At 43.0% G+C, this 13,040-nt stretch overlaps 1 protein-coding gene across 2 annotated transcripts in view; it reads right to left on the bottom strand.

The window, feature by feature from the left end:
* The window catches only part of UNC13C (unc-13 homolog C), a 523,785-nt gene that overhangs the window by 352,216 nt on the left and 158,529 nt on the right, over positions 1-13,040 (bottom strand). For both annotated transcript variants that reach the window (XM_006017955.1, XM_025197084.1), the window contains one exon: positions 10,771-10,842. In XM_006017955.1, the coding sequence (XP_006018017.1) occupies positions 10,771-10,842 (72 nt within the window). The remainder of the gene's footprint in view (positions 1-10,770; positions 10,843-13,040) is intronic.

The following is a 13,040-nucleotide window of genomic DNA, read 5'->3' as shown; positions in this document are numbered from 1 at the left end:
CCATTTATACCCAGAAGACGCAGCGTGTTACTTCTACCCAGCTCTGCAGCATCTGTAAAGATCAGGCACTTCAATGGGGCTTTTTTGGCACCTTTATCTAATAGCTGATCAAATCAGCTTTAGCTTAAAGCACCAAAATGCCCCACTGAAGCACCCAATCGTTTGAGATGCTGCAGAGCTAGGTTGAAGTTGCACACTGCTTCTTCTGGTAAAGTGCCTTTTTTTCTTTTTTAAACATCTGCAAGCAGTTCCATGGGTATTGAGCACCCATGAATTTTTTTCAGTGAGTGCTTGAGCCCTGGAGCAGCCACAGAGTCAGCGCCTATGACTTGGAGTGATCCTGCACTAGCTGGGCAACACTACACAGAGGGAAGCTTGGGTGCCCTCTGCCGGCTGGTTGTGCATTTTCTGGTTTAAGGTAAGTTGTATAAAATCATAAGGCAAGGCTTAATTTTCCCCATGTCAAATAGGAACCCCTGCCCCAGTCTTATAATTGAGCATGTATGGTATTAAACCAGGTCAATAACCTTTTTTAGGCTGCAGGATGGAGATGCAGGAGTCATTTCATTACCTTTGGGTCAGAGGCACAGGAACTAGGGCCTGGCCACTGCAGCTCTAGGAAGTGCATGCTGTCAGGCTTCTCTCCATGGTGGCACAGGGGAAGCTCCTACTGCAGTGGTTCCCAAACTGTGGGTCATGACCCCAAATGGGGTCGCAACATCAGCAGATGGGGTTGTGGGGGTGGGGAGCTGTGGATTGGGAGCAAGGGTCCATGCTGAGGAAATGGGCCATAAATGGGTTCAGGCTGAGGAAAAGTTTAGGAAGCACTGGCTTACTGCCACCACTTCTCCCTGCAGCAGACAGGAAAAGCTCCTACCACCACCACTTCTTTCTGTGGCAAACTGGAAAGCAGCCACTGCTGAAGCTCCCTGCTGCCTAATGCTACCAAAGCCCCACATCTGTAGGTTGGTTCAAATGGCTCCATGGGCCAGATCTAGTCCATAGGCTATAGGTTTACAACCCCTGGATTAAACTATCTAGCTGAATTATTAGTAGCAATGTAGTCAGAACACCAAAGCTCAGCACTAGCTGTCCAGGAGGATGTGGAAATGCTCAGGTGGCTAGATCATAGTATAGGTGCAGCAGCACAGAAACCTGTACTAGAAGAACTTGAGCTAAGTAGTTTAAAACCACACAAGAGGCAGTGAGTACAGTGACTGCAATGTAGGCATACCTTGGCTGATTCTAAGGTTTAGTAACAAAGATAAATGAAGCACCTACAAAACCTGGTGATTTACTAATTTAAAAAAAAGAACAAAAGCCTTGAGTTTAGGGAAATTGGAACAGATCAAAAAGTATAGCTGGAAGAAAGGGGAAATATATATATTTTTAAATTAAACTTATGTATTAAGTTCGACTCAAAAAGGGATCAGGAGGAGCTTTTCTCAATTTAAATTTAAATGTGAATTTCAATTTTTGTTGATGCTTTAACATTAATGCTACCTCCTGCCATCTCATCTCCAGTAAATGTGCAGTTAGAGAAAGGGTGTTAGAACACCAGATAGCATTAAAGATGAGATAATGTTTGTGTGGCTGCAGATATATTTTACTTATAATACTTAAGCTATTCCAACAGTAAGTCAATCCATATTTTTCTGGTGTACTTGTCTAGACCATCAGTTCACAGTTTGACACGAGTAATGCCATTTCATGATAATTCTGTGCTACCCCAAATAAAATATCACCCCTGAAAATTTATATTTATGAAATAACCACCTCCTAAACTTGGGTATATATCTGCCAGTTCATTTATAAGTCAATAGTTTTTACTTGTGACTTTTGGCTTAGGGATTCTCGCCCCAGTGACTATGATAGCAAGGATAATTTTCACTGTTAAATTAATTCAGCCAGACCTGCAATTAGTAGGACTTTACTAAATGTCAATAGCGGAGAACTGGGGGTATGAGGGGGCAAAATTAATACAATGAGAAAGAAAGGAAGAAAATCAAATTACTTGAACAAACAACAGAGTACATCAGAATAACTGCTAGAAATAGCCTCACCTCCTCCTCTTCCTGTCACTTGGTTGTTTCCCTTCACATTGTCATACGTGAGTTTCTTGTCACTGTCCTTAATGCCCTTCATCACAGAGTCTTGTCCTTACCACGCAGACTTAATTTTTCATTAAAATACTGCCCCTTTACTTCTGTTCTGCCACTGATGTCAATCTTGACTTCCTGCTTTCTTAACAGGCTAGGGGCAGAAATTATACCTAAACCAGTATGTGATCAGAAGCTGTTTCAGATGTGTAGCACAAAAAAGTTCAGTGCACATAAACCACTTTCAAAAGGCCAAAGCCAGTTTAAGATAAACCTGGATGGATGTAGTATCAGACTTAACTGATTTTGATTAAATTGGTTTATTGAACTTCTGTCTCAGATGGCCTCCAGGTTCTCATTAACTCACATTCCCCCAGCATCCCAGGACACTTTACACCTTCCCCACAAACCCCACCTCCAAGGGTGGGTGGGCTAGGCTTGGCCCAAGCTGTCCACCCCAGTTCAGCAGGCAGAGCTGGCTCTAGCTAGTGTCCCCCAGCTTCAGACCTGGCATGTAGCTGTTTCTGGAATCAAAGGTGAATATGCTTTCACTTGCTTATCAGCTCAACCTATGCAGTTTAGACTAACTTGCAAAGTTTGAATCAATTCAGCCTTGGCCTTTTTGACTACCTGTACTTAACTACTAACGTCCTTGTGTTTCCTGCCTTATGCTTGGGAAAGCTTCCCCATCCACATCAATAAAGCCATTAATTTATTCTCTGTAGAGAATAAGTTTCTGACGGTCATTGGCAAAAAGCCCTCAACTAGAAACCACTGTTTCAATCAGTTTATGCCATTACACCTGTCTCTGCTTTGACCTTGACTTCCACTACTTGCCTATTTGTTGGCTGCATATTCTCTGACTAAGATCTCTGGACTGTTTTTGCACAGCTTGTACATTACATTGCCTAGTACAATGGGGCCCTAATCCCTATAACTGGCCTTGATTGTTATTTTAACACAAATCCAAATAATATTAATATGAGATGTTCAGTAGCTAGGCATAAAGAAACTTTAATCAATTTACTACAACATTATGGTAATTCCCACAACACCTAAGTTAGCTATACAAGAGAGAGTAGTTAGCCATGATAGTCTTTAGTTAAACAGAAGGCATGGCAGTGTGGCATGGTAAAGCCGAACATTCAGAATTCAGATTCATCCAAGTCTGGCAGAAATTCTCTTCAAGTTTAGAACCATGTGAGCCAAATAGCTTCAACACTCTTAGATACAAGGCTACAGAATCTGAACTATTATTATAAGCAGAGCAAAATTTGACCTAATGCCTGTGACTAAAACCATTTGACTGATTCTCCGATGGTCTCAGGCAGTGTTCAGAACACCAGAAAGGCAGGAGGTGGCTTTTTATTTTTACATTTTTTATAACTTTGATACTAGGAGCTGCTTGTGTCCTCTCAGATAGTCAGCCTCTGGTAATTCCCCTGAAAGCAACCTCAGGGCTGCTCTAACTTGCATTGGCAGATAACAACTCCCTAGGAGTTCCTCTGCCAGCCATGACCACTGAAGCAAAACATGCCTCAGTCCTCCCCTTCCCAATTCCCTGCATGTTCCTTTCACAGTTTACCAGAGCACATAGGATAAAAAAATAACACTTCAGAGACAACTAAAACTGACATTATCCACTATGGGAAGGAATCACAATTCACAGAAACTATCAAGTTGTTGAAGATTCCTTTGCAGACTCATTACTACTACATATATGGTTTGATTAGTCATGCTGATCCAGATTTGGTCCTAACATTTACCCTATCATCTCCATTGATTTTCATAGGGTATGTGTAACTTGTTGGATTTTGCCCACCATGCTGGATAAAGAGTACAAAATAAATGGCAGCTGGGAGTGGGCTTCAAAATAAATGTTTATGGTTAAACCAAATTTTCATTTGACAAAGGAACTCATAAACCAGTTACTCAGACAAACAATTTTTCTTCTGATTTTCCAAAATATCTTCTTGGTAAGTAACAGCAACAAGCATGGAAAATCGCTTTTATGCTGCTTAATTTGCAGTAAAGGGATAATTTTATTTATCTACTACCCAAATGTTGGAATGTCTTCGTTCATAATATATTATGCTTTTATTTATCTATTTTATGTATATCCAGAACTCTAATCAAAGTGATATCTCTAGGCACTGCAAATGCACAGCAAAATCCTCTAACACTGCAAAATGATCCACTTGTTTTCCGTCCTGAAGTTCAATTCACTTATGCATTACAACACCCTTTTTTTTTTAAACTTCCCACTTCTTTAAAACAGGAGAAAAACAAATATGGTACTTGCAGTACAGGTGCACATCTACACGTGCACACCTGTACTGCACAGTAAATATGATGATTTACACCAACTTGAGCATAAATTTGAGACCTACATCATGCAGGTCTCAAATTTATGCCCGATTAGTTACTGCAGTGACACACGTGTACATGCCTTACTACACAGTAACACTGTGTGTGTGGAGTGACTTAGGACTAACTTTAGTCCCAAGTCAGTCCACAAATAGTGTTAATGTGTTTTAATGCCTGCACATGTAGACACTGGCCTATTCCCACTTACTGCGCAGTAATTTACTGCATAGTAAATTTAGGCCAGTGTAAATGCACATGTACACACACCCACTGAATAAAAAGTATTTTCTTTCATTAGTTTTAAATTTGTTTTCTTTTAATTTTAATGACCATCTTGCTTTTATAATATGAAAAAGTATCTGCTCAATTTTATCTGCTCTCTGCCATTTTTTAGATATTCCATTTATCTCCATCATAAAATAAGTTCCTCTTATTCTTCTCCTCTCTAAAAGAGAGAGTCAGTTTTCAACTTTTCATTCTTGCATTCTTTATATATCCTTCCTTACCTGTGATCATTTCTATTGTCTGGTTTTGGAATTCTTTTTCTGAAACACATATTTTGATAAGGGCTGACTCAGACAGAAGAGTATTATTGAGCTCAAAGTGTATTATACTAGATTTGGTATTATTTTTCCATCCTATTCGTTATACATCCTAATATTTTGTTGTTTATTTCAATTGCCAATGCACATTGAACAGGTGTTTGTATGGATTTATCCTGCTAGTTCTCCAGGGTTTGTTTGTTTTTTGAGTAATAACAGTTAAATCAAAGTCCAGCACAAGCATTCAAATTATTTCTTCTAATGTACATTACCTTAATTTGTCAACGATGATTATATCAGCTCCACCATTTACTTCCAGTTTTCCAGAGCCAGAGTCTGATTCTTATAAAAGGCATCTTTACAATGAATGTGTTAGATCTGGGGTTTTGGCTGATGAGAACCAATATTTCAATTGGTATTAATTGTTCACAGAAGGTGGCAATGATTGAAAGTGGTCTTTTTGCAGGCACCAGTTAGTAAATCATGTTGACTGCTTTTTAATTTCTGTAAATGCATTAAGCTATTTTAATGGTGAGTATAAAATATTATATTAAAAATAAAAGAATAATTTTATTTTGCACTCATTAGTTGATGTATTCTGTTCCAAATAAATATTGTCCTCTGTGCCTGTTACTGTTTAAGATTCCATATTTTATATTGTTCTAGTAACCTTTGTTGCTATTTTATGATTGCAATGTAAAGTAACTGCTGTTTTTATTAAAAGGGATCATTTTCAATGCCAGCTGTTTCCCACCTCATTAGTTCATCTTTGAGTACTATCAGCTTGTTTGTTTATGACTGGCATATAGATACAGAAAGGAACCCATCTTCTGACAAGGTGGGGCATCCTTTGATGGCTGCAGTATCAGGAGTTATCTATTAACAGCCCCTCCATTTTTCAGCTATGGGCATGGCCATTGTAGATCTTAACTGCAATATAAGAAAATTCCGTACAAATTCAGTCTCACCAAACCCTTCCAGACACCAGCAAACACACCAGTCTCCTGATGCCCCCACTGTGAATGCCACCTATACCCCCCAAATCCTACCATGGACTCTGCCTGCCCTGCCCCAATTTCCTTGCAAACCCCTCAATCTCCCCCCTCCCCTGAGCCTGCTGGTCCCCAATCCCCTCCAACTGTCCCCCAATCCTGTCTCAAAGAAGAATGTATGTTAGAAGAATATATTTGAACTAGCAATTGGAGATACAAGATGGCCTTTATTCCTTCAAATTAATGCCTCTCTTTAATTACATTGGGTTCAGCTATGAAAATCTGCTTGCCCCACACTTCAAATCTTCCTAGAGATAATGACACCTGTTGTGTTTTTGATTAAAACAACCTTTTTTTTTTTTCTGAAAAATATTGCTGGGGCCAAATGGCTGTTATGGTCAGATTGCATCACTTGTCAGAACATGATTTGTCTTTAAAAGATTATCACTGAAAGCTCATGCACAAAATAGTACTTCCATCATGTACCACTGGATATTTAATTTGCAGTAGTTTTTTTTTCAGAAGCCAAGAATTTCAAGGACAGAGGCAACACGTAGGGGGTGCATGGGGGTGCACTGTCAGCGGTGCCTGCGGGCAGTCTATGATTGCCCCTGGCTGCTGCCACCACTGCCAGCAGTGCCTGCGGGTGGTCGCCAACCCCTGGATGGCGCTCACCACTCCCTATCCCCTGCTGCTGATAGTCCTGGCAATGTCTGCAGGAGCTCCCTGCTCACCACCGCCAGGCTCCTGCTGCTGCCACCAGGCTCCCGCCAGTGCAGCCATACCCCCCAGCTGCTGGGGACACGTGCCATTCATGTTCAAGGACATTTATCATTACTGAAAAATTACACCTGGCCCCATTTCCAGAGTCCTGGTAATCTAATTTCATCCATAATATGAAACATGAACAACAATGTTAAAGATGGTTTGCACTTGCCAAAGACCAGTTCAAAGTATGGTTAAATATTTTCTGAACTACCATTTTCTGTTAGTAGAATTCATGTGAAAAAATGTCTTTAATGCTCCCTTCTTTCTAATTTGAAGTAAATGATTTGGATGTGGGGATGAAAAGCTCTCTGGCCAAGTTTGTGGATGACACCAAGTTATGGGGGAGTGTGGCCATGCCAGAAGATAGGTTGCAGATACAGGTGGATCTAGACAGGCTGGAGTGTTGGGAGGACCGGAACCAGATAAAGTTCAACACTCAGAAGTGTAAGGTACTCCATCTGGGGACAAACAATTCCCAACATACCTACAGGCTCGGTGGCAACAATTTGACTTGCACCACGGCTGAAAGGGACCTAGGGGTAGTGATCGACCATCACATCAACGTGAACTGGGAGTGCAATGCTGTTTCCAGCAGGGTAAACAACACACTGGCATACATTAACCATTGCATCTCATGCAAAACTAAGGAAGTGATAGTCCCACTGCACTCTGCACTGGTGAGACCACAGCTGGAGTACTGCATCCAGTTCTGGGCACCGCACTTCAACAAGGATGTGGAAAAACTTGAGAGGGTCTAGAGAACAGGCACCCGTATGATCAGGGACTTGCAAGACAAGCCATATGAAGAGAGGCTGAGGGACTTGGGCATCTTCAGCCTACAGAAGAGAAGGCTGAGAGGGGACTTTGTAGTGGCTTATTGCTACATCAGGGGAGTACATCAGGAACTTGGTGAGCAGCTGTTCACCAGGGCACCCATGGGGAAAATCAGGAGTAATGAATATGAACTCCTGGGAGGCCACTTCAGGCTTAATTCCAGGAAAAACTCCTTCAGTCAGGGTTTCCAGACTGTGAAATAAACTCCCTCCAGTGGTGGTGCAGTCACCTATCCTGGAAATCTTCAAAGGAGACTGGACAGTCACCTCACTGGGGTCACTTGACCCCACTTGTCTTTTCCTGCCTGGTGCAGGGGACTGGACCCACTGATCTACAAGGTCCCTTCCAGCCCCTAACAATCTATGAATCTATGAATAAATCTATGATGTAAGTTAGCCACAGCTATTTTTTCTAGAACCCCACAAATCAAAACTAGAGGGAGAGGCTCAGAATGACAAACAAAACAATTATCTTAGCTATTAGGTGGTGTTATGCTTTTTATCCTGTAAAACTCCAATGAGTTTTACTAACCAGCTACTTCAGGTGGCAGGTGAAAGGTAGCGGTGGGAAAGGGTAAGTGGAAGAAAAGGGAAGAATGCTAATAACAAACACACAGAACACTGAAGAATAGAAGAGGGCATTTCGACAACTTTTGCTCTCGTTATAGGAAGTGACAAAAGACTGATATTGTCCCTTTAGAATAGGCACGACCTTGACATTTTAAATTCTCACCTGAAAATGTGGCTTGTTAATTCAGTCAGTTTATTTTAGCTAGGAATGTCAAAGGTTTGAATGCCTTTTAGAGAATTTTAAACTAATGGTTCACGGAATACATGTTTTTCACACTGGATACTTAGACCAACAAACTACCTCTCTGGCTATATTTGGGAAAGATTAAAATAATGGATCATTTATTCTTTTAATATATACATATAATCTTAAGAGCTAAATCCAGCATGTCTTATTTAATTTATTAGAACGAAGGTGAAAGGTACTGGGCTTGTATGAAGCAAAGATGTCCCTTTAGGCTGTATACAGACATTCAGGGAAATTATGAGGAGTTCAGATAGTGTTAAAAATTAGGGCTGTGCAAAGCTTTGGGTCATGATTCAATTTGGAGGAGATTTGGCCCGATTCGGTGGCCGAATCTCCAAATCCGAATTGAATCAAGGGACCAATTTAAAGGTCCAAATCAATTTAAAGCTCTCTAAATCTTTGGAAAAGATCCAGAGAGCTTTGATGATTTGGACAGTCCCTGGTGGCTACAGCAGGGAGTTGCACCTGGACTCTGAGCTGGTAAGTACTAGGGGCAGGGAAGGAGGGGCTGGGGTAGGGGACCATGGGGGGACCCCTGCCACTCCCCTGACCCCCCCTGCTTCCCCAGCCCCCTGACTCCCACCTGCTCACCCAGCCCATTGATGGCTGTCTCACCTGCCCCAGCTTCCGGTGCTTTAAAGAAAAGTCCCAGTGCTCACTGGGTACTGCCGAGTGTGGGGGTTATCCTCACTGCCTCCCACTGCCCCATGCTGCATGGGGGAGGCTCTACACAAGCCCCTGACCCCCCCCCTCCTGGATACCCATAGGTGCCCCACCTGGACCAGAAAAGCCCCAGGACTCACTGCTCCTGCAGTGGCCTCAGAGCTTCAAGGGCTCATGCAGAGCCCCCCACATTGCATGGGGCAGCGGGGGGCAACAGGGATTGACCCCCTGTCAGCAGGAGCGGCGAGTGCAGGGCTTTTCTCATTTTTTTTTTAAAGGGCCACCACTGGCCCAGGCAGGGCATCCATGGTGGGGCTGAGGGAGTGAATGGGGGGTTGGGGGAGTCATGCAGAGCCCCCCATGCAGTGTGGGGCAGTGGGATGCAGTAGGGATCACCCCTGCCCAGCAGCACCCAGTGAGTGGGGGCTTTTTTTTCTCCAAAGAGCTGGGGGGATGGGTCTGGCTGATTCTGAATCAATTCAGGACAGTGATTTGAATCACCAAATTGAATTACTGTCCCCCGAATCAGCCAAATCCGAATCCAAAGCGAATACTAGCCGCTTCGCACAGGCCTATTAAAAACAGCCACCCAATCTAGCGGGGGTGTTGGGGGGGACCGGGGGGTCAGCAGGATCTTGGGAGGATTGAGATGTTCTAGGGTAATTGGTGGGGAAGGCAGAGTCCACTGTGGGGGTTGGGGGGTATAGGTGGTACCCATGCTGGAGGCATCTAGGGATTGAAGTGTTTGCTGGTGTCTGGGAGGATTTGGTGAGATCAGAGGAGATTGCAGGATCTGGGGGGGGGGCTCTCTCCCCCACCCCCTCAGACCAGGGGCTATTTTTAGCCCCCCAACCCCCACCACCCCGAGATGGAACCCCAAGTAACCTACCCTACCATTCTTCCTGACCCACCCCCAACCCCTGACTTATTTTCTTAGGTGCTAGCATTGGCAAACACTAATAAAACTGGCACCAGGAGCAGCTTGTGGGATGGGGTATTTGGTGGGCTGGGGCATGGGGGCTGGCTCATGTGTGGGGAAGGTTGTCAGTCAGGGATGGGGTAGGAAAAGTTCAGCCCCCCACGGCTGGGACCTGTGGCTGGGTTTTCCCAGCCCTGGGGCTACACTGGGAACTGTAAAGAAGTGCAGTTAGATGGGTCTCACTGGACCCAAGCTAAATTAAGTTACCTTGGAGGTACGTTTAACCAAGATCAGGTTGGCTATTTTTAGATCAGTCTAACTGTCCTGAACTTCTGTACAGTTCACATGTAGATCCGCCTAACTAGTGTAAGGTTCATACCTAGGCAAACTAAATTAGATCAGATGGCCACTTTTAACACAATCTAACTTCCCCTCTCAATTCCCAGAATGTCTGTATGCAGCCCAAGAGACCTGTTGTTTGATTTTATTCTTATATTGCTACTTTTTCAGCATTGGGACTTTGTCTTCCTATGTTTATATAGCACCCAGTGGCATAGAGTATTGATACAGAGAACTTCTTGGTGTTACTAATGTGTGTGTGTGTGTGTGTGTGTGTGTGTGTGTGTAATAGCTAAAATGGGCCAATAAAAACTAAACAGAAATCTGATCATCATCACTACTACCTTTTGCTTAAAGGTAACAGTTCAAACAGCTTGTTCAAAGTTTATTTATTACATAAATTCACACAAGCTTCTCCTGAAAACACTTACCATTTCTTCATTGTTTAGGGAAGTCCGGATAAGCATGGCCATGGATATACCAGATTTTCGTGCAGCAAGTGTCTGTTCAAGGTAAATACAAAATAGTTACCAACAAATACAGCAGAAACACTAAATACAGAAGTCAGTGAAAAGAAGATGTTGATAAGGTTATTCTATATGGATTTAAGCAAAAATGTAACAGCAAAAAAGTTAAATAACTTTTACTTACTGTTTACAACACACATCTTTTAACATTTGAGTATATAATGGAAGCAAACTTTCCATCATCATTACTGTTTCTATCAACAATGCCTAGCTGAGCTGCCATTTCTAATATAAAACCTGTTATTCAGGGGTTTATGACTCAGATTTTTTTTAACCCACAGGCTGTCACTATTTTTCTGCTTTGCCAACCAAATTAATGTGGTACAAGGATAAGCATCCTGCCCTAATGTCGAAGCAGGATATGCCTGGAGCAACCTCGAGATCATTTTGAAATGCTCTGAGAATTCAGGTTGTCAGCCTGTATCATTTTAAGCCACTGACCATTTCCCTAATGTGCATGCATGAAAAATATTTCCCTGACTTTAAAAAAGAAAACCTGCAGAAAATGTTATTATTGAAAACATATTATAAGTCTTTGTCAAAGAAGCTGACAATATTTACTCAAGACCAAAGACAGAAGTACTGGGAACTATACTGATGTTCAGTAAGAAAAGGGGTATGCATGGCTCCCTTATCCCTCTGCCTAGCTGCTCAGGCTATAGGAATGGTTATATATGGCAGTTCTGAAGATGGATGAAATCCAGGTTGGGGGATGATAGGGTGGAGGGAAGGATAAGGTTGTTATGAGCCTTGTTGCATGTTGATTGTGGGTGGCTCCTGGAGCTCTTAACCTCTGGACTGTCTGCACATTAATGCATTTAAGTGGCTCGTTATGCAGCTGAAAATTATGCCACTCCAGGGCAGGATTCTCTCTTGATCTTCATAAATCAGCTCCTATTCCATTAAGGTGTGGTCACTCCCTATGGATGTACTGTTCAAACTGAAGATGCAACTGCTAGCTAGCGCTAAGCCAATCAATATTTGTGTGGCTCAGTGTAATGTATAACAAGGCCCATGTTTCATTGGGCCTTGTTATGTGTTAGGCTTTGAGCTGCACAAATGTAGATCAGTGTTAGTGCTAGCTCAAGTTTGGAGGCCAGTAGGGGTCTGGAGGACTGAAAGGTAAGAATCCCTTCCCCTGCACCTGATTCTGGGTTTCTCCCCTGCCCACCAGGGCTCTACCAGTTCCCCTCAGCCCCTCAGGATTTCCCTCTTCCTCCTGGCTCATCCCACCCGCAGGACATTAGTTACTTGTGGCTGCCCACACTGTCTGTCCCAGGGGAGCACGCAGGAAAGGGTTAAACTGCCTGCCCTGGCACCATTCTTGCTGGGCTGCTCCTTTTCTGACTCAGAGAGCAGCAGTGGTGGAGGTGGCAACAGCCAGCAGGCAGTTTAATCCTTGAGCCACAAGTAAGGGGATGGGGTGGGGGAGGACGGGGGCAATAAGCAGGGATCTGGGGTGCTGGCAAGAGGGGCTAGTGGGCCCAACGTGGGCTAGCTGGGGAGTGTGGTGAGTGGGTTGTTCATATATTAAGGTGTAGCTTAGAGTGCCTGGGCCCTTAGTGCAACACAAAATAGGTAGCAAGGATCAGACATAATACTGCCCTGGAGTGGTGTAACTTTTAGCCACATAACGAGTGGTTAAAACCAGTTGCAGGTGTTAATGTGTGGACAATCCAGGGGTTAAGAGTTCCAGGAGCTGCACAAAATTACCATGTAACAAAGCCCATTGTCTTATGGTAACTTGCTTGGAATTAGCATGACAGGGTTGGATTCAGCATTGAGCTGAGGACTACTGCATCTTAGTTTCCTTCACCACATCCAAAATGGTACATGTAGAAGCAGATACAAAAACATACATTTTTGTTATACAAGAAACTCCAGTGTCTTTTGTTGCCACTTTCTGAGTCACTTAAATATAGGTTCTTATGAATGAACTGACAGTTGTAAGTTGAGGAAGGAAAAGCACCTAGAGAAACAAGGTCTGGATGACAATAGGTTCCATGCAAGCCTCTCCAAATATTGCTCCAGCACACCAGTTCTGTTGCTGAAAGACACTTGGGTTCCTCGGAAGAATACACAGGATTTATTTCACTACACAAAATCCTAGCAATAATGTTACTGTATCACTGTGAAGTATTCTTACCTCGAAAGCTGAGCTGAAACATCCCCTC

The sequence above is a fragment of the Alligator sinensis genome, unplaced genomic scaffold (genome assembly GCF_000455745.1).
Source record: "Alligator sinensis unplaced genomic scaffold, ASM45574v1 scaffold250_1, whole genome shotgun sequence".
In the NCBI taxonomy this organism is placed as follows: domain Eukaryota; kingdom Metazoa; phylum Chordata; order Crocodylia; family Alligatoridae; genus Alligator; species Alligator sinensis.
This window is presented reverse-complemented; position numbering and strand designations above follow the sequence as displayed.